This window comes from Littorina saxatilis, linkage group LG7 (assembly GCF_037325665.1).
Source record: "Littorina saxatilis isolate snail1 linkage group LG7, US_GU_Lsax_2.0, whole genome shotgun sequence".
In the NCBI taxonomy this organism is placed as follows: domain Eukaryota; kingdom Metazoa; phylum Mollusca; class Gastropoda; order Littorinimorpha; family Littorinidae; genus Littorina; species Littorina saxatilis.
In genome coordinates, this window is record NC_090251.1 from 20,539,006 (window position 1) to 20,564,855 (window position 25,850).

General features: G+C 40.9%; 2 protein-coding genes across 4 annotated transcripts in view; one reads left to right on the forward strand and one right to left on the reverse strand.

Annotated features, from left to right (window-relative positions):
• Nucleotides 1–25,850, forward strand: part of LOC138970880 (ephrin-B2-like) — a 368,014-nt gene that overhangs the window by 175,860 nt on the left and 166,304 nt on the right. The gene's annotated exons all lie outside the window — the stretch shown is intronic.
• LOC138970881 (uncharacterized) lies at nucleotides 17,355–20,755 on the reverse strand. 3 transcript variants are annotated; one of them, XM_070343449.1, is made up of 6 exons: nucleotides 20,200–20,755; nucleotides 19,654–19,794; nucleotides 19,012–19,081; nucleotides 18,517–18,732; nucleotides 18,199–18,257; nucleotides 17,355–17,778 (listed from the first exon to the last, which is right to left on the reverse strand). In XM_070343449.1, exons 4-6 carry the CDS (start codon nucleotides 18,645–18,647, stop codon nucleotides 17,591–17,593), a joined length of 378 nt encoding a protein of 125 aa, XP_070199550.1. In that variant the 5' UTR covers nucleotides 18,648–18,732; nucleotides 19,012–19,081; nucleotides 19,654–19,794; nucleotides 20,200–20,755; the 3' UTR covers nucleotides 17,355–17,590. The 3 variants fall into 3 exon arrangements, 2 of the variants coding, with proteins under 2 accessions (XP_070199550.1, XP_070199551.1); XR_011457094.1 differs by lacking the exon at nucleotides 18,199–18,257; XM_070343450.1 differs by lacking the exon at nucleotides 20,200–20,755 and having other exon boundaries at nucleotides 19,654–20,165.

Consider the following 25,850-nt stretch of genomic DNA (forward strand, 5'->3'; position numbering starts at 1 on the left):
ATTCGCCTAAAAGGCTCATGCTTGATATCTTTTTTCTCGACATGCCTGTTATCATTTGCTAACAGTCAGCATATTAGAAATAACTCATACTATCGAAAGATAATTGTGAAAGTGTGTGCGAGTCTGGATTGACCAGAGTCGATTCCTTCATAGGCGTATAAATGGAAGCATCTGGCTATCAGGGTCATACTATACCTAATGATGCGTCAGGGGGGGGGGGGGGGGGGGGAACGTAAATACGCTCGGGTTTTTTCGGCTGGGAGATAATCGAGTTTTCGGGTTGATTGTACTTCACTAAGATACTGAGAACCATGTTAGGTGTGCACTATCTTGGCGCTATTGTAGAGAACTGTGACATGTTTCTTCATGTCCGATAACTTGTTCGATAAGGCCTTTTATACAAAGATATTTCAGAAAGTGTGAGACCGATATTTGTCAGACGCTTGTGCAGACGCTTAAAGGCTGTCTGCTATGACTTAACACAGGCGCGCGGTTTTGGCGCGACTACTCGCCGTGGTCAAAACTGAAAATTAGTCATTAAAGGGCAGCTGTCGGGTTGCCTGGCCTCAAAAATGCGCGGAGTCGCGTGCAAACACGCGTTTAAGAGTTTCCCGAGTTGATTCAACTAAAGACTGTTGATTTGGTCCAGAAGAAGATACTTTTATCATTAGTTTGAAACCATGAAAATGAGTGAAACTTTCTGCTAGTTCTCACAATCCGCAAGAAAACGAAGCAGTTGGCAGGCCGAAACGACTCAAAATCCGCGACCTACAACTCTGTCAGCACAAGAAGAGACGCCGCAGCGTTAGCCTGGCAGTGACGTCATCCGAGGAACCCCATAAGGCCGCTGCGAAGTTTACAGCACAATGCAGAGTACAGCTGGGCATCGGTAATGCTGTACGCGTGATTGATTCTTGCACAAAGTAAAGTATTAGGGTGGTGGTATCTTCTCAGGACCCATGTTCCCATCTTCTCTTCTTTGATCTGACCAACTGCAACCTTCACAAGTTATTTCTAAAGTGGTTCCCATGCTGTTGCTACTCCCCCAGTCCACCCGGTTAAACCATAAAGTTGCTCAACCACAGACCCTCGTGTCCCTGGTCAGCAGACACTTTACACTGAAGAAGGTCCGCTTGAGGTGTCACGCCAATTACCGTGTACGTGTGAGGTAATGAATTCAAGACAAAAACCAACTCTGTCGATGAGAAACTCTTGGAAAGAGATAATGACAATACCTCTTCAGGTACTCACTCAAGTAGGTGGACGAGATAAGATAAAGGGAAGAGAGACGAAGACAAAGATGAAACAGTGGATCTTGTGTGGAAAATGGGGTTCGGCCGCAAAAAAATCAAAGATGAATTTGCCAAACTGTGATTGTGATGGTTATCGTGTGTGTGTGTGTGTGTGTGTGTGTGTGTGTGTGTGTGTGTGTGTGTGTGTGTGTGTGTGTGTGTGTGATAACACGTATGTGTATGTGTGTGATAACACGTATGTGTCTGTGTGTGTGTGATAACACGTATGTGTGTGTGTGTGTGGTGTGTGTGTGTTTGTGTATGTGTGTGATTACACGTGTGGTGTGTGTGTGTGTTTGTGGGTGCATGTGTGTGTGAGTGTGTTTGTGTGTGTGTGTGTTTGTGTCCCTCGACGCGTGACATTATATGCCAATAAGTTCAAGTGAACAAAAACAGGGTTCAAGTGGGAACACCTCGGCTGAACAAAAGCAGGAGGATGGAAGACACTTCATAAACTCCGTTTTTTACTGCGAAATTTTGGCCTGGGAGCAGACATCCCTTCCTAATTTTCTCTTCACCTACCTGTGAAGTATGCTTTAGGGTTTGACAAGACAACCCGATTGCGCTCACTACAAGGTATAAAGAGAGCGCCGTTCAACCCAGCCGATTCCTCGGCTGACGTCACGCGTCCAAGGGAAGTAATTTTCGAGCGGGCTGCATTGACTCAGCCAAGAATGCAAACTTTCTTCGATTAAAGACATTGTAGCATGTCTAAAATCTTCGGACTTGTGTTATCAAGCTGTTAAAATCACCAAGTAACTTTTAAGTATAGTTTCAGTTACATGAGAACTCATTCTGAAGAACAGACTTTGAGAGCCACAACCCAACAGCTGCCCTTTAACATTAGGAATTACACAGAACACGTGTTAATTACAATAACAAGTCGCGTAAGGCGAAAATACAATATTTAGTCAAGTAGCTGTCGAACTCACAGAATGAAACTGAACGCAATGCCATTTTTCAGCAAGACCGTATACTCGTAGCATCGTCAGTCCACCGCTCATGGCAAAGGCAGTGAAATTGACAAGAAGAGCGGGGTAGTAGTTGCGCTAAGAAGGATAGCACGCTTTTCTGTACCTCTCTTTGTTTTAACTTTCTGAGCGTGTTTTTAATCCAAACATATCATATCTATATGTTTTTGGAATCAGGAACCGACAAGGAATAAGATGAAAGTGTTTTTAAATTGATTTCGAAAATTTAATTTTGATAATAATTTTTATATATTTAATTTTCAGAGCTTGTTTTTAATCCAAATATAACATATTTATATGTTTTTGGAATCAGAAAATGATGGAGAATAAGATGAACGTAAATTTGGATCGTTTTATAAATTTTTTATTTTTTTTTACAATTTTCAGATTTTTAATGACCAAAGTCATTAATTAATTTTTAAGCCACCAAGCTGAAATGCAATACCGAAGTCCGGGCTTCGTCGAAGATTACTTGACCAAAATTTCAACCAATTTGGTTGAAAAATGAGGGCGTGACAGTGCCGCCTCAACTTTCACGAAAAGCCGGATATGACGTCATCAAAGACATTTATCCAAAAAATGAAAAAAACGTTCGGGGATTTCATACCCAGGAACTCTCATGTCAAATTTCATAAAGATCGGTCCAGTAGTTTAGTCTGAATCGCTCTACACACACACACAGACAGACACACACACGCACATACACCACGACCCTCGTTTCGATTCCCCCTCGATGTTAAAATATTTAGTCAAAACTTGACTAAATATAAAAATGGTACTATCGCGGGGTCGAATTGGCGACCTGGTCTTTAAAGATGTTTATTAAAGATGTCCATTATTACTTGTACTCGCTTGGCTTTATGAGTGTTGAGAGGACAGACATATCTTTATAATGGAGACAAAGAACAAGGTACGAACAATCTTAAGAATGCAAACGAAACCAAGAGCAACAATTTCTTCTTTTTATATTTAGTCAAGTTTTGACTAAATATTTTAACGTAGAGGGGGGAATCGAGACGAGGGTCGTGGTGTATGTGCGTGTGTGTGTGTGTGTGTGTGTGTGTGTGTGTGTGTGTGTGTAGAGCGATTTAGACTAAACTACTGGACCGATCTTTATGAAATTTGACATGAGAGTTCCTGGGTATGAAATCCCCGAACGTATTTTTCATTTTTTGGATAAATGTCTTTGATGACGTCATATCCGGCTTTTCGTGAAAGTTGAGGCGGCACTGTCACGCCCTCATTTTTCAACCAAATTGGTTGAAATTTTGGTCAAGTAATCTTCGACAAAGCCCGGACTTCGGTATTGCATTTCAGCTTGGTGGCTTAAAAATTAATTAATGACTTTGGTCATTAAAAATCTGAAAATTGTAAAAAAAAATAAAAATTTATAAAACGATCCAAATTTACGTTCATCTTATTCTCCATCATTTTCTGATTCCAAAAACATATAAATATGTTATATTCGGATTAAAAACAAGCTCTGAAAATTAAATATATAAAAATTATTATCAAATTTTTTTTTTCGAAATCAATTTAAAAACACTTTCATCTTATTCCTTGTCGGTTCCTGATTCCAAAAACATATAGATATGATATGTTTGGATTAAAAACACGCTCAGAAAGTTAAAACAAAGAGAGGTACAGAAGAGCGTGCTATCCTTCTTAGCGCAACTACCACCCCGCTCTTCTTGTCAATTTCACTGCCTTTGCCATGAGCGGTGGACTGACGATGCTACGAGTATACGGTCTTGCTGAAAAATGGCATTGCGTTCAGTTTCATTCTGTGAGTTCGACAGCTACTTGACTAAATGTTGTATTTTCGCCTTACGCGACTTGTTATTATATTTAGTCAAGTTTTGACTAAATATTTTAACGTAGAGGGGGGAATCGAGACGAGGGTCGTGGTGTATGTGTGTGTGTGTGTGTCTGTCTGTGTGTGTGTGTGTGTGTGTAGAGCGATTCAGACTAAACTACTGGACCGATCTTTATGAAATTTGACATGAGAGTTCCTGGGTATGAAATCCCCGAACGTTTTTTTCATTTTTTGGATAAATGTCTTTGATGACGTCATATCCGGCTTTTCGTGAAAGTTGAGGCGGCACTGTCACGCTCTCATTTTTCAACCAAATTGGTTGAAATTTTGGTCAAGTAATCTTCGACGAAGGCCGGGGTTTGGTATTGCATTTCAGCTTGGTGGCTTAAAAACTAATGAGTGAGTTTGGTCATTAACAATCTGAAAATTGTAAAAAAAATATTTTTTTTATAAAACGATCCAAATTTACGTACATCTTATTCTTTATCATTTTCTGATTCCAAAAATATATAAATATGTTATATTTTGATTAAAAACAAGCTCTGAAAATTAAAAATATAAAAATTATTATCAAAATTAAATTGTCCAAATCAATTTAAAAACACCTTCATCTTATTCCTTGTCGGTTCCTGATTCCAAAAACATATAGATATGATATGTTTGGATTAAAAACACGCTCAGAAAGTTAAAACGAAGAGAGGTACAGAAAAGCGTGCTATCCTTCTCAACGCAAGTACTACCCCGCTCTTCTTGTCAATTTCACTGCCTTTGCCGTGCGCGGTGGACTGACGATGCTACGAGTATACGGTCTTGCTGCGTTGCATTGCGTTCAGTTTCATTCTGTGAGTTCGACAGCTACTTGACTAAATGTTGTATTTTCGCCTTACGCGACTTGTTTAGGGTACAACTTGACACAAAAGGGGAAACAACGTGCGTACTTGCTTACCTGATGCAGACTGTTCTGTTGGCACTGTATTTCAACTGTCGTATCCTAGCTATCACTTGTCTCTATGCTAACTTATTCTAAGTAGTAACTTGTATAAATTTCTTTTCTGCTGGTCAACACTCCTATACTCTATTTCCCTAGCTCTATTTCCTCTGGTCTGGTCTATAGCTCCGTCCTCTAAGAAATCTCTGCAGTCCGTCTTTTTGTCTTCCCTATCTCCCTAGATTAAGTAAGCTTGGGCCCTGTGCCGTCTTCCCATTTTCGGAGACTGACGTCACAGGGTCCAGCATCGTGGCACCTATCGCCAGGTATCATACGGCTATAGCGTATTAGGAAATGCCCTACTATACACACGCGGCTGTGCACTAATTACTGACCGCTACTTATTGCTTACCCTGCGAAATAACGCTTACTCAGCTACGATTGTACTACGCGATGGCCAAGAGAATTTGTCTGCGTCAGGTTTGCCTTCAACGTACACACAATTACACACCTAAAACAATGATAATACATTATAATAATAACATCAATATCAACCCGTGATAGTAACCCCAGGTTTTGGCACTGGTAAGCCGTCATACAAATCCGATTGGCTTTTCATGGCTGTTTACCGACGATTGCCGATGACTCTTACGGTATCAACCAATCGTGTTTAATCCTTGCCTGCCTAGTGAAAATTGTTTCGTACACACCCTCGCTGACGTGCATTAGCGAGAGGCTAGCCGCAAGCAGTTCTTGCCTCCACGAAACGGGCGTCAGGACGTGTGTGTATTATACCATAATGGTCTCACCTGTCGGCAGGTTTACGGTGTGCAGGTGAAACAAGAAGTTGGACTGTCATCCCAGACTTTAACTTGATTTGTATCACTTCTGAAAGAGCTTCAATATATACTGCACTGAGACATGCACTGAGACATAGACCTTCTTCGCACAACTTGCAAGTAGCCTTCGTACCGTCAATGCTATTTTGATAAATGAGATCTGCGTGCTGTGTGGGATGCATTTCTTGAAGCTTTGCGCTCTCCCTACTGTAAATGTGGAGCAGACATCATAGGCATGTTTGTTTCAAAACCCAAGATATTAACAGCTATAGTGTTTTCAGCGTAGCAATAGGGTCCGATACTAGACGAGACAAGTATAATGCCGACGAGTCGAAGACGAGTCGCATTATACTTGTTCGAGTCTAAATATCGGACCCTATTGCTACGCTGAAAACACAATAGCGATTATATAGCTGTTCTGACCTTGATTTGTTGTTCCAAACTTACAAAATGACAGTTTTTGTGTCGATGCTTTGATTTCAGGGTTTGATAGCAGACGCCGTTTCTTATTCCGGCTGTTCCGTTTTACTCCCCTGTTTGTACTACATCTTTCGACTTTGGGCATTTTGTGGTGTTTAGGGACAGAAAATAATTGATTTAGTCCTGTTTCATCGGGAAATTAGCAGAAAAGGGTATGCTATTGCTATCGACATTTTTAAAGCTGAAAAACATTCCCGAGAAGAATTTCAAGTTGTCAGTGTATGCTGTTGTCGATTAAAACATCGTGTGGTACAGATGGGTAAAACCGGAACCATGCGTCTTTGTTATTGCCAATATGCTTTTGGATATTGGCAAAAATGGCCGACTTCCGTAGCATTATGCTTTGATGATCGGAAGAGACCATCCAATCACAGCCCCCGAATTCCCCCACGTGTCCATCAGAATAGCTATATTAACAGCTATTGAGTTTTCAGCGTTACAATAGGGTCTGATATTTAGGCGACACAAGCATAATGTCGACAAGTCGAAGACGAGAAATTGCGTCACTCAATTTACGTCAAATATATCCTTACGTCATTTCCTATGTGTCTGCCGCTCTCCTGTTGGACAAGAATAGCGGGGCTTGTATGTTGCAGACGCACTAATCAATCATTCACATCTTGCAACAAACATCATACTTTGTGATATTGTTCCTTATAATTATTTAAGGGATTTCAGATACAGAGCCACTTCAGAAATCATTTTTTTTGTTTTTGATAGTGAATAAAAGGCTGCATTTACAGCAGACGAAGTTCGTACCAAAAGCGCTCAGCAGTAAATATTCCCAACTCAGCAAATGTAAAATTCAATGGTTCACCATGCACCAGAAGTTGTTTGCTGACAACACATGCATGAAATAAATACTCTTATGGGTATTTTTGTGTTCTGGTATTTAATTTGATCGTTTTTAGAATTTTTTATATCCGCAGCGCATGAACATTCAAGATGGCGGCCTCCGCAACATTGCGTATTTTGATTTGAGCGAAAACAACGTTTCTGAAGGTAAGTTATGTTATATGAAGTCTTATATCGCGCGCGTATCTCCAGACTCGGACTCAAGGCGCAGGGATCTATTTTTCAAGTTTTCAAGAATAGGCTACGCCTTCATTCACCAATGTCACATCATTTTAATGTTTAATTCTCCCCTGGGGGCTGTTATTCATCGGGTGAAGCGCTGAAATGCACAGACTTTGTTTAATCTTGCAATAGCTCATTAGCTGGATTTTGATACTGATAGATCTAAATCTATCTGTTGACTACAAGTAAGGAAATCATGATCGCCACGCTGGTGATTTTAAACAGATTAAACGAACTTTGAATAAAAGGCGAGGAGAAAGAGATTGTTCATGGCATGATAATTAGTCCTGCCTACGTTAAGGACTTACATAAGTCTCTAAACGGCTGAGGTGGGGAGGGGTAGAGTCAAAAACTGAGTGAGGGTAGCCCAAATAGTAGGATGACCAGCTGGAGATAAAAACACCACTCCCCATGTCTTTACAGTGTTGTGATCAAACTTTCAAAGACGGTAGGTAACAGACAAAAGCATACAGTGTTTGCTAATCAAATGAGATAAGTGGTTTTGAAAAATGAAGGGGTACCGCTCTAGTTTTACAATTTTGGTTTGTTGCTTGTTTCTCATCCTTTTGCTTATTTTAAGTTGACCGTGCATTGGTGTGAATTTTATTTTTACAGGATATAGGGGAAGGGCTCCTAATATGGACCCCTTTTTGTTTCATGCTGGTAACTAGCTTGTTTTCTTGCGAAGAAGTTTCAATTTGTGTTTGGTAGTCCTTCTCTCTTAGGTTAACCGTTAGGCCTAATTAGAGTGAAATAGCTTTGATAGACATTCAGCAAAAATTAAATACAGAAAAAATCACAAAGGGTCCATATTAGGAGCCTGGGCGCCTAATATGGACCAGTGAAGCGGCCTTCACGAATCACTTTGAAAAGCCCCCTATATTTCAAAATAACATGATACAACTTAGTGTACAAGTCAGCCTAATTAAAATATGCTCTAGATTTATCTGTTTCAGGTTGATGAGAGCATTATTTGAAGCACACCAGGAAACTAAAGAAGCTTATCAAAAACAGTGTGAAAATAAGTGAAATTATCAACTTCCACGAAAAGAAGACTTTTTGTTGCATTTTTTTTTAAATCTCGAGGGCTAGTTATAAGTTATTTCCAGCAAGCTTCTTAATGAATTAATGAAAATAGCCTTTAGCTTTTATTTTCTTCGATTTGTTGAAGGTGGTCCATATTAGGGGACTCGCACATACTTTCAGATTTTGCTATTATTTTATGTTTGCAGTAGAAACTCGGGGTCAACACTGCTAAAAATGTAACAAATACGGTTTTAGCTGTCATATATAGCAATGTTTGTGTGATTAAAGCTTTGGCTGTGGACAGAAACGAGTCCGTTTTAGACGGCAAATTTAGAGTGAACGCTGCCAAAAGTGAAAAAAAGAGAAAAAGCCTAACGGTTTTGAGATTTCTGTTTCTGCAACTATTTTGACATGTGCAAGTTATCCAGAGAGGGTGAATACAGCGAATAAAACTTTTTTGAGCGCTCTAGCGCTGTTAGTTTGTCAGAACAGAAGGTGGTCCATATTAGGAGCCGGTCCATATTAGGAGCCCTTCCCCTACAAGAGTTACACCACATGCCGGTTCCTGGGAACAAGCGTTCTGCGTGAATATAGTATGAGCAATTATACCGGTGCCACAGAAGGGAGCTGATTTCACTAGTACTATCAAGGTTTGTTACCTAGTACATCCTGTCCAGCTTAACAGTAAGCTTTTTTTATTTTCATTAATTGGAACATGTTTGCACATTTGTAAGCGACCTCTGTGAATTTGGTGGGTTTACTGTACCCTCACTATGGTCAACATTCTGTTAGGGACTGTTTGAAGCGAACAAATGTAGCCGTCAGAAAGATTCCAGAATCAGTTGAGTCATTGGAAACTGTGTTTTTTTTAAACCTGAAACAGTAAGAATTATACGAATTCATGAGATAAAAAAAAAATTCATTTTGGTCTGTTGTGTGAAGGCTTGCTACCCCGGCTTTGACAGACTCTCTGAGATAGTAAACATTATTAAAATACATTCAAATAAAAATGTCACTTTTCATCTTTTGTGTGAAGGGTACCCCAGGCTGATTTCCTGCACCATGGATGTAGAGGAGGCCAGACAGTCTGCTTCTCATTCCAGCTGTGTAGCGTTTTTTTCTGCTGGTGAAGTGTATCGCCACATTGCCAAAGCCATTGGCCAAGAGAAGTCACCCTGTCTGCCCATTTTGCATAGCCTTACAGGCTGTGACACTATGTCGTTCTTTAATGGTATTGGGGAAACAGAAGGCTTGGGAAGTATGGCAAGCATTTGAAGACGTCACTCAAACTTTCTTCAGGTTGTCTGCTCCTCTTTGTAAGCTGAGTACCACTGACAGGGCAGCACAAGAGCTTTTTGGTGTACATCTGTAGGACAAAACCAGCAACGTACTGGGTGTGAACAGTGCTAGACGGTACCTCTTCAGTAAAAAGAGCTGCCAAATTGACCATAATCCCCTTACAAGTGAGGTGCTGCTGCAGGACATGATTGAGAAGAGCCATCTACCTATTTGACTACCCAACTCTGTAGGCTGGCAGTTCAAGGCTTGAAAGTGGGAGTAATTCTGGACGAGCTTTCAAGAGGTATCCAGCGTGTGCCGAGAACTCATGAAGTGTGCCTGCAAGAAGAGGTGTACAACAAAACGCTGCAAATGCTGCAAAGAAGGACTGCAAGGCACTGCTCCCTGCAAATGTGCTTGCATGCCTGTGAAAACTGTCAGCATCTAAACTGTGCAAAAATATGATTGCACCCATTTTCATACCCCAACTCAAACATTTATTCCTGTGTCATTTTATTCAAACTTTCTATGTCATTAAAGGCTCGCATCTTCGCTATAAGAAGATGTATTTACAGGGGTCACTTGAACGCCGTCAAAATAAGGATACCCTTGACGTGACAAAGAGATGTGACAAAAACTTAGCAATGACCAAGTGGGTTGCCGCCGTTAAAACTTTCAGGAATGTGTGTCTACACACGAGGCATAGTTCAACCGTTTGAGTACACTTTCGAATCTTCACGAAATAATATTTTTAAAACTGCCACAGGTTTGTTGACTTACATCCCACATATTTTTGACTTCGCATGTATTTATCACAGATGGTTGTTTCAAGTACTGCCAAATTTTTTTTGGAGTATGGCCACTTGCCGGAATGTGCTAGTTGTGTAAACACATGAGAACAAACAACGTTTTCTAAATACAGCGATTATGAATTTTAGTCGACTTTTGAGTTGATACATTACATTTTTATCAGTTTTATTTTGGAGGTACCCTTGTTTGGGTGGCGGTCAAATAACCCACCTTAAAAGTGTTCCAGATAGCCAAGTTGAGTGCCCTCAATAGCATACGTTGAATACAACTGCACAGGAATGAATGTTTTTGTTTTGGTATGAAAATTGGTGCAATATATTTTTTTTGCACAGCTATTTAGGTAATCCACAAATTCTTCAACCCTGCCACCCACACCGTCCAATCATTCTCTGCACCAACAATACATGTATTGTTTTGTTTAAAAATGTTTTTGTGTTAGTTTCTATTGCAAGAGAATGTCTTGTATGTAGCATCAAAAATGCCTAAATACCCTTTTCATTGGCGGCCATTTTGAAAATTGTTAAAAAACTACTGATTTCTTATTTTTTTCACGGTGGCTCTGTATCAGGTTTTGTTAAGCAAAAGCAAATGTCCATTTACGCCAAATTTGCTGTTAATCACATGAAGTGAAATATGTCTAACATACCCAACCGTTTACACTGGCGGCCATTTTGAAAAATTGTTTAAAAACTACCAATTTTTTTTTCGCGGTGGCTCTGTATCAGGTTTTGTTAAGCACATAAAACTCTTCATTTTTGCTAAATTTGGTGTTTGTTGCATGATTTGAATGATTTTGCAACATACACGCCCCACTAAAAAATCGAAGCAACTGAAACGCGTGTTCAACGTGGTTTATCTTGTGAGATTGTTGTGTGCGCATTTCACCTGTTAAGATTCATCACGTCAGCTGAGTGATATGCTGACCGAGGTCACGAGAATACTTTGACTGACAGACATAATGAGATAGTAGGTAGTTTTAGAGAGACGAACAAAGCCCACCCTTTCCTTTCGCCACCTCATTTTCTCTTGCCCGCTCGGATGCGCACGCACAACGAAACTCAACAGTGCGTGTTGTACATTTCGCGGTTTAGACATTAAAAGCTTACGGCAGAGAAATTCTGTTCGCAGAAGAAGCGCTGACAACACATGTGCGATTACTTTGCAACCCGAAGCTCCACTCATAAAATGTATAACTGTTCAAAGTGAGACAGTTCACAAATTAAGGTCTGCCCTATAAATATAAGTATTCTATTTATATTAGGGAAGAAATAGAACTCTAAAGTCGTGAAGCGGCAATAGGCTGCCGACATCTTTGATTTTCCCCAGCGCAACCTAGGCAAATGTATGCTACAGAAATCCAGTGAAAGATCGACTTGAGCGTCCTCTCCAGGGCCCGTATGCTTATGGGAGAAGTTCGCGACAACTCCCGAAGTTTTGAGTGACATCGGAAGTACTTGCCTCACTTTCGTATGCATGGGCCGGAAAAAGGGTTTACCTCGAAGCAAAGCGAGGAAGTAACTCAGGGTATTTTGCGACTACTTCTAAAGTTTTGAGTGACATCGGAAGTACATCCTCACTTTCGCATGCATGGGACGAAAAAAGAGTTTACTTTGGAAGCTAACGAGGAAGTAAATGAGGGTAAATGTACTACAGCCAGACCCAGTAGTAAACACGCTACTTCCACAGTTTCTCAGTGCAAAAAGGCAGGGCTTTTCTTCAGTTTTTCATGTCAAACCGAGCTGACGCTCCAAAAGAGAGAAAATAGAGGGAAAAGTCGTATCTTCTGCATGCATTTCGTGCAAATTTCCCTGAATACAAACCTGAGTTGCCAGCTTTGACTTTTGTTTGTTGATCTGGGTCATTGGCCACCACTCTTTCATTCCCGCTTATACGAGGGGGTTACTGTGTTTCTATGAAAATGGGCGTCGTTGTGTGCATGTGTGAGTGTGTGTGTGTGTGTGTTTGTGTGCATGCGTGCGTGTGTTTGTGTTCGTGTGCGTGTGTGTGTGTGTGTGTGTGTGTGTGTGTGTTCGAGTGTTTAAGTGTAAGTTTCTGCTATTTTTTTTGTCATTGCTTTATCTGTGTGTGTGTGTGTGTGTGTGTGTGTGTGTGTGTGTGTGTGTGTGTGTGTGTGTGTGTGTGTGTATTTGTGCGAGTGCCTGTCTGCCTGTGTGTGCGTGCGTGCGGGTATAATTGTGCGTCTGTTCCTTCATACGTTTGTTTGCGTGTTCGCGCGTGCCGTGTGTGTGTGTGTGTGTGTGTTTGTGTGTGTGTGTTTGTTTGTGTGTGTTTGTGTGTGTGTTTGTGTGTGTGTGTGTGTGTGTGTGTGTGTGTGTTTTCGATGTTATGTGTGTGTTCGACGGTGTGTGTGTGTTCGACGGTGTGTGTGTGTTCGACGGTGTGTGTGTGTTCGACGGTGTGTGTGTGTTCGACGGTGTGTGTGTGTGTGTGTGTGTGTGTGTGTGTGTGTTCGACGTTATGTGTGTGTTCGACGGTGTGGTGTGTGTGTGTGTGTGTGTGTGTGTGTATGTGTGTGTGTGTGTGTGTGTGTGTGTGTGTGTGTGTACCCACTCCCCACACTATGATGAGCTGACTATATTTGCGCCTTGATATTTTATTCATGTTCTTACGTTTTATGCTGTTTATTGTGATTCACCACACCCGAGTTTATCGTAATTGAGATAATAAAGTGTTCTATGTCTATGTATTATGTCTAATACACATGCACACACGCACGTAGGCTACAAAAATCCAATCTTGACTTTGAACTTTATATAAACATACATCCTCTTCACAATTAACGAGGACAAACGTAATTTACAAACACCTAAGTACAACAATTTTTCTGTTTTAAAAATTCGGACACACATTTTCTCAAATAATATGAAATTCGCTGAACTTATCTTCTTTTCACTACACCTTATATCTTGATTCCCCAAAAATGGAGTTCTGCCTTTTTAAATTTACCAGTAACACAAACATTCGCTCTGACCAAACTATTTTTGTCCAGCAGTTTTACCGATACACAATCATTAAAAAAACACTACAAAAAGAGTTTTAAGTTAACCGACTTCGCTACCACATAAACAACCTTTTTTTTTATTGTCCCCAACATTCTGGTCAACGAAATCATTATTATAGACAGTCATTCTATTTAAGGACAATCATCACAGCTTTCGTTCAACCAGTTAAAAACAACAATTATAGTAAAAGCTACAGCGCGATCAACGTTTGCCCATTTACGAACTCGCGATGAGATTTGTTTCTTCTGGTCACCAAGCCTACCGTTTACAAACGCATGCGCACTAATTGGGATTCCCCCAATTTTCTCGACCTTGACCTCAGAACTCTCGAAGCCACTACTTCGGCGTTCAATTTAGCTCGTGCATACCGAGTAGCTGGCAACTTTGCTTTCGAAGTTCCCACTTCCAATGTCAAGGGCCTCTCGCTTGACATAATTATACGACGATATCGCATCTCAAGTGTCCTTACCCATCCAAAAGAAACCTCCAGCGCATACTACAATTGCAGGACATTCCGTTTTTAAAGGCAGCTCATTGGGAAATGATCTCAGACACAATATCGAAGACGTGAAATGCGTCAATCGAGCAACTGTCGTAACTTGGCTACAATGAGACGGTCTCCTACCTTGCACCATAGACACGGACTGTGACATTCTTGTTTAATTTAGGTGAAATGCTTAAAACAGAGTGACTCAAAAGCGACAGTTCGATCAGTTACTGACCGAAAAAAACGTGCTCGAGTCATTCGGCGAAGGTGGCGAGCTTTCAAACCAGCACGACTGAATAACTCAGAATGCCTTTTTTCATCATGCCTCTATTCTACACGAGTAACATAGTGCAGTGGTAACGGTTCCGGACTCTCGTTCATTCGCTCCGGGTTCAAGTTCCGCCGGGAGCTATATATTTTTTTATTAATCTTTTCCTTTTTAAGCATCCGCAATTGCATTCCGGCTGCAAAAACCGGGTTTTGCCTCTGTGTTAATTTTATTCATTTGCAAAAGAAACCTTCCTATGCTTTGAAAAAATCATATCATGTCTTGACTTTCAACTGTACGCGCGTGTGTATATGTGTGTCACTACGGTGAGTGTGTGTGTGTGTGTGTGTGTGTGTGTGTGTGTGTGTGTGTATGTGTGTGTGTGTGTGTGTGTGTGTGTGTGTGACGTGTCACTTGTGTCATCATAGTTTCAGTGTGTGTATGAGTGTAGATTGAGAGAGAATGAGAGAAAGTGAGAGAGAGTGAGTGTGTGGTTATTTGTTTGTGACTGTGTGCGTGCGTGTATGGGTGCGTGTGTGTGTGTATATGTGTGCGCGCGAGCGCGCGCGCGTGTGTGTGTGTGCAGTGTGTGGTGTGTGTGTGTGTTTATGTGTGCCGTCAGTGTCACTTGTGTCATAGTGTCAGTATGTGCATGAGTGTACGTTTGTCTGTGTGTGCATGTGTCGTCAGAGAGAGAGAGAGAGAGAGAGAGAGAGAGAGAGAGAGAGAGAGAGAGAGAGAGAGAGCGACACTTCTTTGGCAATTTCAGTTGGACCAGACAGCGTCTTTATGTTTAACAGCCTGTTAGACTGTTCTGTAAACTTGGTGTTTACTGTGTTTTTTTCTAATTAACTGTTCTGAAATTTGGACAGAATAACCGTTCTTTCGTAAAACACTTCTGTCAAGAGTACAGCAATTTCACCATCTGAAAAAGGTGCAGAACGCCCCTCCGTGTCTACTTTCTTTTTGAGCGGCACACGTGCCTTGCCATTTTCGTTGACTGCCATGTTGATAGAAACGTGTGCATGCGTATAAGTAGGGATTCCCCCAATTTCCCCGACCTTGACCTTAATACTCTCGCTGTCACTACTTTGGCGTTCAAGTCAGTTCATGCATTGTGAACAGTGTTAGAAAGTTGACTTCGGGAGTTCCCACTTCGAAAAGAGGCCTCTACTTCCAGTGTTTCTTACTTCTAGTTCATGCATACGGGCCCAGACCTTAAAATAGGAAGATATGAACAGTTAAAATAACAACTGAATCAGGTAACCTATATCCAATAAATTAAAGGTTTCCATACAGAAATAACCAAAACATGATTCTAACAAAAGTAGATTCGTAGAATCGCCGAAATCAAGGAAAGTCGTTTGTGTTTTTGGTGTGAACTTCGTTTCACCGATGACCGGAAGTGACGTGTCCGCAACATTTGTGATGTAGCATTTCCTTATATGGCACGAAAGGAATGTGGTTGGTTAAAATGAGATCGTTCTAAATCAAGCTAGTAGCGATCCAGTTCCGATTGCGGCTGTTCTGTCTAATTCGCGGGGTAGCTTCTAATTTATCCCCGAGTACGCTAGTACTTGGGCTCAGCAGACTTTAATCGTGTGTCTGTGTGTCTTTCTCCACTTAAAGGCCTACTAAAGTGCAACATTTTTATTGCTTCAATGGAAAGAGCTGCATAACAGGATACCAAATATATTAAACAAAACAATTTCTTCCGCTCCGATCACCCGTAGTCGGCCTGAGAAAGTGCTCAATCTCACCTGTAATCAGCGAGAAGGGAAGCAACAGACAATTTTTTGCTACTGCTTCTCTCCCCTGCCAGTGACGTCATGAGTGGTTGATGGCTACCAGAGACTGTAGAGTACACAAACGCGGATGATGAGTCTGAATTGCAGCTTTCGTGCGAAAGCAGTGACTTTGAATCGGAGTTGGAAACATCGGAACCACCGTATTCTGGAGCGATAGGCATAGAGCCATACCAGTTGATTCGAGTGATGAAGACGAAAGACCGAAAGACCAGCAGAAGAGGTTGATCGTAGTCGTCTGTTGTCAGGGAACGCATTGGTATGTATACATCACACCGTACGATTGAGATTCTGTATTGTTTTGTGTTGTGCAAACCCCTGATTTCGATCATCTTGAACTAGCGACGTCCCGCAGTGGGGCACTGCGGTTATGAAATTAAAGGCCCCTCCTGTTTTTGGAACCGCAGGAGCTTTCTAGTTTGCTGTTAGGTAGATTTTTGGTTCCTCTTTCCTGTCATGCTCTCTTTTTCTTCATGAATTCTTTTCTTTTTTCTGCCTTCTTGCTCATTCACCTGTATTTTTTCCAAAAATCTCTTCTCTTGTCGCTTGTCTCGCGATTCATGTATAGTTTAATCTGTTAGTGTTCTGATGTAAGTCCAGCAGTAGATAGGTTAAGCCTATTTTAACATACTGGAAACTGGTAATCTTCCAGTAGGTATTAATTTAGTTTTACTAAAGCCTGCTGGGACACAAGTAATGGGTTAGTGCATTTGTAAACAGGAATCGCTTGACAAGTGGCCCCCTTCATCCCCCCCTTCCTCGTCCTGATATGGCTCTGCGTAGTCGGCTGGACGTTAAGCAACAAATACACAAACAAACAAACGAACTAGCGACGACAGTTGCGATTGTAAAGAATAGCTTTTCATTTTGTCAATCTTCAGTTGATGTGCAGATAATTTTGCAATCTGTACGTAAACTACTAAAGATGCGTCTGTGACTGTGATTAGGACGTCAGCCCGGTTATTTTAATCCAAATCACATTTATTCATGTCAATGTACAACAGTGATTACTGGAAGTAGTGTGTCTTTAGTGTAAAAATGAGAGAAGGCTGACACATGAATGATGAAAAGTGTCAACTTGGTCATTGCAGTTTGCACAGTGCATGACCAGTTTGCTTGTTGCTCACATTTTTTGTTGCAATTATTCTAAAGAAGTGGCTTAATTTACACCTCAGCATGTCAATCAGTCACACGATTTTTCAGCACACATGCACACAGATGTATACACAAATAATTCAAAGCAAAATGAAGATGTTTAAACAATGCACAACTTAATTTTTATTGAGCATGAAGAAATATGATCTTATGCACAAATAAATTATTCTGTGCTATCTTTTTTTTATTAGGTGCCAGTGTGGGAACTGTGGTGTTATGGACACAATCAAGGAGTGTCGCTGCTGTACGAGATAGAGGAGATGGGAGCTGTGGTGGGGAAAGGTGTGAACTGTATTACTCTGCATCCTGGGTTGCCTCCCCTACATACTGTTGTGTTAGAATTTGCTGAATCGAGACTTGAATTCTGCGACTGCCTCAACCTTGTTGGGCTTTTCGAAATCAGCACAGGGTGGTGGTGGCAACGGTTGAGCGCCTCGCTGTTCCTGGATGTATCGCTCCATCTCCTGAGTAGTGTTATTGGATGTCAAATCGACAACCCGCAGCATCAGTCTCTCCACATATGCTGCAAAAATACACAAAGACTGCTATTAATGACCCCTTTTAAAAACAAATAGCAATGCACAGTTAGGTAAAACTTTTGCAGGTATGTTTGTATATTTTTGTTATGTGTGGGCTTTTGATCTTGAACTTTAAAACAAGTCAATACATTTATTTCAATCAAAAAGGGATTCAGTCTTATTTCTTCCTCTATTTGAGGCACTGACTTTCATACTCATGCAGCTTCTTTCTCTCATGCTTGTAAGTTGTATACCTCCTTGTTTGACATGAAAAGGCAAAATGACTGCCGGAATGACAACATAAAGTCTTTGCATGCAAAACTGACAAAATTGTTTAAAAAAAGTGCAATCCACTTTCACTTCCCGGAGGGAATAGTCTTTTTTGGACTTCCTGAAACCAACATTGAATCGAGCATTTCCCGCACCATCAGTTGCCTGCTCCCTGTTGCTGTTCTCGTTAAAATGCAGAGTAGCAAGAATGGTCCTGAAACAGTGCAACACAATATAATTTCTATCTCTCTATCATCAACAGTGGAATCATTTAAAGATCTAAAAAAAAAAAGAACTTAGAAAACTAGGTCTAACATAGTTAAAGGGGAGAATTTTCCGTTGTAAAGGGGAGGGGGGGGGGGGTCTAAAAAGGGGGTATCACTGTAGTAAATGAATTATTGAGGGCCTGGTAAAGGGAAGCGGGCCCTTGCTCAATGAGAAAAAAGGACAGATTTCTACTCAATTAGGCTTACCAGTCCATTTCATGGTCGTCCTCGCTGTGCATATCAACTGCCTCATCACAGGATGGAGTATATTCATCATCCTGCTCTGGTTCGCTGATATGAGATTCTGGGTCACTGCCAGGTGGGTCACTAGCTGTCATTGTCGGGTGCTCCTATACACATCAATGCAGCATTGTGTACCCTTGTTGATTCCTGGTAGGCTTTGTCGTAAATCACACTGCACACCTTTTTAACGGAAAATTGCATACATGTGTGAGTGTGGAAAAGAGCATAAATGTATGTGTTCCAATGTTTGACTAGCTATTCTGACTTGAACCATGCCACAAATCATGAACCATGAACTTCAAGTGTGTGCATGTGAAAAAATAAAAATGACAAACACCTCAGTCTGATGCTTTCATGATTGAATGCCCAATCACCTTTTTTTTTCACAGTTTAAAAATAATATTTTTAACAAGACTTGAACCTTATTTTAACAGTGGTTTACCTTTTTGTTTTACTTACTTTTTGTTGCAGTAGAAGAAGGCCTTGGAGTGACTTGAACTTTCTTGTTTCTTTTTACTTTGCAATGCATCTGGAAGGGGAATATATATATATATATATATGATAATGACATAGCTAATAGTAATGTAATCATAGAATAAGCAGGCATGGGAATTGTCCGCCGAAAGGCAAATTTCTGCCGAATTATTTTTTTGTTCCGCTGAAAAAGCAAAAGTGTCCACCGAAAAATTAAGTGGGGGAGGCAAAAATGGTTCTAAAATCTGAATTTAATGGCAAACTTGGAGCTCCACCAAATTGCACCATTCTTTGTTGAGAAAAAAATTCCAGACCCCCTAGTAAGGCTAGGCGCTTCGCGCCTTCGACATTGCCATTACTTAAATATTTTCAGCCGTTCTGACTTTTTTCAATTTCCATGCCTGAATAAGTTCATTTGCAAATTGGTTGCTTGATAATTGCACACACCAATTTATTGATTTTATATTTTACAAAGAACATGAAGCAGTTCTAAAACAGAAGGAAGTATATTGGCTAAGTTGATAAAATGTAAAGAAGATGTGTAATCACAAAAATTGATTGAAATAACACTGACAAGACTGAATGTGACAACAAACAGATCTATACTGGCCAACCCGAGAACAATACCTCTGTCTGAGTGCTGACATGTAGGGTCTCACTGAGAGGCTGATCTGTCACAATCACATCAATATGAGTTTGTGGTGAATCAGTTGAATCATCACAGGACTGAATATCAGGAGTCGCACCCGCCAACATGTCTGCAACAACCTGCAAACAAAAGCATTCCCCCAAAATTATACCAACCACCCATCGACTTAGAGACAAAACATCAAAACTTTATTTTCTAATAGCTTCTGCACTATCTTGACCATGATGCATACACCCTCTCATTCCCACACTAACATTCTCACTAACACTCTTCATATTCATAATCAATGCTCATACTGACGGTCTTTCCTTCTTCAGGTGCATTGCCTGATTATGAAATTTTAAAATATCTTGATCTTCATGTCCAGTAAGAGTATTCTCAGTCAATACACAAGAATAATATTGGAAGAAAGTTGACGAAAACCATGCAGTGACAATTGTACAAATGCACAATGAATGTAAATTTGTCAGAAATTAAATGTAATGACTCCAAACATTGTGCAACTTCATAATTTTTCTCCTTACCCTCTGGCGTTCCCGTTTAGCAAAAGCTCCTCTGCTCACACTTTGGCCCACAGTGGTGGTACAAATCGGCGTTGTGATAGCCATTGTCAATTCTGTCACAGTGCACCTGGCTCTGGATACTGAGGTGACAGTACTTGACTTCGTCGCCGTCAAAAGTGATGTTGCCGTCAATGGTAGCAGACGACATGGCTTCTGCACTGTAGGCACTGACTTTGGAACTAGCCAACAACTCGTGTTTAATCCAAAGCTTGCTGCAAGTGCAACTTTTGCAGGAAAGCAGTCAGAGTTAAAATGCAAACTGCATATTCTCGAATTTTGATTTGGTGTCCCAAACTTCGGACCAAAATCCGCTCTGGAAGTTTGCACAAACTTGACCCACTGCCTCCGAGTTTCGGTATCATCAGGAAACCTGTGCATGGTATGGCCCTTACCATGATTGTTGCTGCACTCAGCGACAGCACAGGCGAAGCCATATCTTCTCTGCTTCGAAGATGGAATCTCTTTTGGAACATACGTACTAGCAGTGGCAGCGCTACTATCACCGTCGGCCATGTTGCTCTTGTAGGCCGTGTTACACTCATGACGTCACTGGCACCGGGGGCTGTCTCTCGCGGAATGGACAGGTGCGCGGAATCGGTTTTTATTCAATAAAAAATCAGCCACGCAAAATTTTACAAAACGGTCTTCGGAACATTTACCAGATTGCTATTACACATGTTTTCGGCGAATAAAAATGTTGCACTTTAGTAGGCCTTTAACAGCTTATTGCTGGGAAGCTACTGGGCGCAGTTCGTTCAAAAGTTGATACACTAACTTGATAATAGGTCCGATTGATCGTATTAAAACTTCATAATGTTACCTGGGACCTAAATGCGAAATAAACCACAAAAACGACTTGGCGGTGGGAGGAATTCACACCGGCGGGGCAACACGCAGCCTGATAGAACAGCCAGCCATGCGAAACTTTCTCACAGCGTTCCGCGTGTCAAGGTCATTATTGTGTTCGCCTGCTCGCGGGCTGTGTTTGTGCGAAGCAAGTGCAAGCGCTCGCACAGCGGTCTTCATTGCGCCGTACTCAAAAAATCTAGAGGGACTGTATCCTATCTTAAAGGCATAGAAAGCTGATGAATATACACGCTAATTGCTTTACCCAGAGCTGGAGACAGACTAAATTAAGTTCCCTGCAAAATATTGTGGTCTAGGAGCCCTTAAATGTTGAGATATTTGAATTTTTATTTTGATCTAGATGGTCCTATTTATAGATTTGGCAACACATGTAACGTTGATGCAAGGGAGCTAACACCGCGGCTTTGTTGACATCCTCACTTTTTCAGAGGCTAGAACAAGCTGTAATGCATGTATTATGGTCCGCGCATGGTGACATATCGTCATTATATGGTCTTATGGTGCGTTTGACATCGATTGTGGGCAAACTACACTTTGTAAACACGGGAGTGCGTTAGTATGCCTTTAATTATTCTCTATTCACATTGCAGCTGTGAAATAATCAGTCTTGTGTCTCGGTCGTGTAGGTACAGAGTTTGCTTCTGCAATCATTGTGTTCGTGTTGATGACGGCTTCATAAGACAAATCAGCGAATCTATTGTGAGGAAGACGTTTATGTACAAATCACCGAACCCAACCCATTTTTTGTGTGCATTTTTCTGAAGAATAAACTGCATGTGGTTAATTTCATCCGTTTAATGCTTGTCGAAACGAGCCATACGGCTTTAGAATAAAAGATTTCACGCATTGCTTGGCCATCTGATCACAGATGAGGTCGCAGTTTGTAGGTTGAATCTATGAATCGGCCAGAGATAGATGTGCATTTCTGGTCATAAACCAACATTCACACCGCTCCCATGGGGTCGCCTTCACGCGGCGGGAGTGTTTCCACAGAGCTACCCCACCCCTTTACTTCTCTTCTTTTGTCTTATTTCTGCCTTACCAGTCCTTTCACCTATACATACTTGAGTCGAGCGTTTGAAAATGCCTGAGCCTGAAGGCGGTTGTAACTTACACCTCTTGGTATCAGTCTGCCTTAGAGATGAGGACGACAGTTGGCCAGATGGCCAGAATAGCGCGCTGCATTTTCCTGCATAGAACTAAGTCGTGTCTGCCGCGACGGTGCCTGAGCTAAACATTGGCGGGCACTGCTCACAGCCCGGCACACGGCACTATAAACATTTCCCCTCCCTTCACTCTCTCGCCACCATCCGCCCTACCCTTGGTCTCATGCCTATATATTTCCTTCCAAGAAAACTCTCCCTACTATTCCCTGCAGATTTCCAATTCTTTTCTTGTTGTCTTATTTCTATCTGACTGGATCCATCACCTTTATTTCACTTACCAAAAGTCTTCTTTTCCACATCCTTATTTCTCTGCACCCCGCATGTCGTAAGAGGCGACTAACGGATTATGTTTCTCCTTTTACCTTTGTTTAGTGGTTCTTGTATAGAATATAGTCAATGTTTGTAAAGATTTTAGTCAAGCAGTATGTAAGAAATGTTTAGTCCTTTGTACTGGAAACTTGCATTCTCCCAGTAAGGTCATATATTGTACTACGTTGCAAGCCCCTGGAGCCGGCAATTTTTTGATTAGTGCTTTTGTGAACAAGAAACACTTAACAAGTGGCTCTATCCCATCTCCCCCCTTTCCCCTATCCCATCTCCGCCCTTTCCCTCGTCGCGATATAACTTTCGTGGTTGAAAACGACGTTAAACACCAAATAAAGAAAGAAAGAACATTCACACCTCAGGCATTCCAAACATTTATATTGTTAAGTTATGAAGAGGGTCGGCAGTATATTTTTCACTGTGATCAAATAAAAGAGAAAGGCCAGTCACCACGAACATCCTCGGCTCGCATGCAATGTATTTATATAGCAAAGGGAATGCCTGTAATTCACACAGAGCAATCACTTGGTCTTAAACGTGCACAAGACAAAAACTTTCATACTGGGGGAGCGAGCCAGTCTGGGCCCGTATGCATGAGGAGGAAGTCAGCAACACTGGAAGTAGAGGCCTCTTTCGGAAGTGGGAACTCCCGAAGTTTAACTTTCCAACTGTTCACTATGCATGAACGCCGGAGTGGTGACTTCGAGAGTATTCGGTCAAGGTCGCGAAAATTGGGGGAATCCTAACTAGTACGCATGTGTTTGTTAACGGTAAGCTTGCCACCAGAAGAAACAAATCTCATCGCGAGTTCAAAAAGGCGAACGTTGAGCGCGCTGTAGTACTAACAGCGTTATTGCTGTTGTTTTTTTGAATGGTTAAACGAAAGGGTCGGTTCAAACCTGTGATGATTGTCTTGGAATCGAATGATTGTCTATGACAAATGACTTTGTTGGCTTGAATGTTAGGAGAAGAGTAAATGATTATGTTGAACTTTTTTTTTTGGGGGGGGTGGGGGGGGGGGGGGTGGGATCTCAGCTGCTTGCATGCTTCAACCCTTTATTTATTTTGTTTGTTTGTTGTTGTTGCGGGGAGTATCCCTCTTCATTGATCTTTTTTTTCTTTTCTTTTTTTCTGCTTTTTATATTAATTTTTCTACTTTAAAGGTCCTTGTCTACATTTTTATACCAAAATCGCCATTTGACCATTAAAATGCAGAGTCTATTATCTACAAATATCAACAATACACCCCCTTTCAATCAGGAAAGACGAAGCCAGTGTAGCCGTTTGAAAGTTCATTGTAGTATTCCAGCGTAGTACTCATAGTAGGATATCCTTATTTGGAAAATGCCAAGCGCAAAACTCCTCTCAAATCCCGTGCATTTCGTGCGTTTAAAAAAAAACCTGGACAGCGCTCCAGTGTCAAACTGTTGCTGTACTTGTTTGGGCGTGGCTATAAGCATAGTGACATGAATTTGATTGGTCAGTATTTTTAGGCAAAGCACATGTTCTCAGCAAACAGAAAACAAAATATTGGAAGCGTGAGTCACGCTACCCAAAAATAAAGTGTGAGTTTAGAGGGAGCGGTCAGCGACCATAAACTCTATTTAAACGAGACAGATAATGCAGCATTAGTGAGTAGTTTAAATCTTTTTTTACATATATTTTTTTTCGATAACTTTTTTTCCCCATGGTTCATTCATCATTTGACATAATTTTGTATCGAAATCTAACCATACGATTATTGAAAAAAAAGCAAAAATGTAGACGACCACATTTAAATGTACCTATATCGTTAACAATACTATTTCTAAATGTATTTTAAACACGCCCAAAAAACTTCCTTTACGGTAATTTTTAATAATCATATTATATTTACAAATCACTTTATCCTCAACGCATTTCCAAGTGAACATAATTTTGGGGCACACACACACACACACACACACACACAAAATCAGTATAATCAATTTCGTTCTCACAATAAGTACAACAATTACTGTATGTTGAACTTGTGTTTAATAATTTTATATCTGTAAAACTCTTTGTTGGACAAACATAGATTGGTTATAGGGAAACTTTCGGTTACTGGTCAAGTTTAAAAGGAAGAACATTATGCAGTAGACCGTAAATAACTAAGTTTAGTGACTTGTTCCTTATTTATTGGGGAAATGTCTGTCAAGAAGTTTAGAAAAGACAATACTGTTCATCGGTGTTTTAATTTGTTTTCACTCGTTAATTTTTGATTACGATGGCGCTGCATGGTTATGTACAGTTAAAAGTCAAGATTCGATTTTTTTTGAAAGTATAGGACAGTTTCTTTACGCGTTTAAAAAAAATTAACACAGAGGCAAAAAAAAGACTGGTTGTTGCAGTCTGAATGCAATTGAGGTCTATTAAAAAAAAAGGTTTTAAAAAAAAAAATTAGCTCCCAGCGGCACTTGAACCCAGAGCGTCGGATTGAAATTCCGAATCCGTAACCACTGCACTATGCTACTCGTCTAGAAAAAGCACAATGCAAAGATGTGTTATCAGTTATTCAGTCGTGGTAGTTTGAAAGCTCACCATCTTCGCCGAATGACTCGAGCACGTTTTTTTCGGTCAGTAAATGATCGTACTGTCGGTTTTGAGCCCCGCTGTTTCAAGCTTTTCACCTAAATTAAACAAGAATGTCACAGTTCGTGTCTATGGTGCAAGGTAGCCGACCGTCTCATTGTGGCCAAGTTACGACAGTTGCTCGATTGACGCATTTCACGTCTTCAATACTGTGTCTGAGCTCATTTCCCAATGAGCTGCCTTTAAAACCAGAATGTCAGGCAATTGTAGCATGCGTTGGAGGTTTCTTTTAGATGGGTAAGGACCTTTAAGATGCGATATCGTCGTATAAATGATGAAATTAACTTTGAAAGTGGGAACTTCGGAAGCAAAGCTGCCAGCTACTCGGTATGCACGAGCTAACTTGAACGCCGAAGTAGTGGCTTCGAGAGTCCTGAGGTCAAGGTCGAGGAAATTGGGGGAATCCCAATTAGTGCGCATGCGTTTGTAAACGGTAGGCTTGGTGACCAGAAGAAACAAATCTCATCGCGAGTTCGTAAATGGGCGAACGTTGATCGCGCTGTAGCTTTTAATATAGTTGTTGTTTTTGACTGGTTGAACGAAATGGTCTGTTCAAAGCTGTGATGATTGTCTTGAAATTGAATGACTGTCTGTAATAATGATTTTGTTGACCAGAATGTTGGGGAGAATAAAACTTTTTTT

Bases quoted from the DNA above. Each gene is read 5' to 3' on its own strand.
- LOC138970881 (XM_070343449.1), bottom strand. From the start codon at position 18,647: ATGACAGCTAGTGACCCACCTGGCAGTGACCCAGAATCTCATATCAGC. The intron at 18,258-18,516 runs GTAAGCCTAATT...GCACTGTTTCAG, and splicing joins GACGACCATGAAATGGACTG to GACCATTCTTGCTACTCTGC. The intron at 17,779-18,198 runs GTGCGGGAAATG...GTATTTTTGCAG, and splicing joins CAGGGAGCAGGCAACTGATG to CATATGTGGAGAGACTGATG.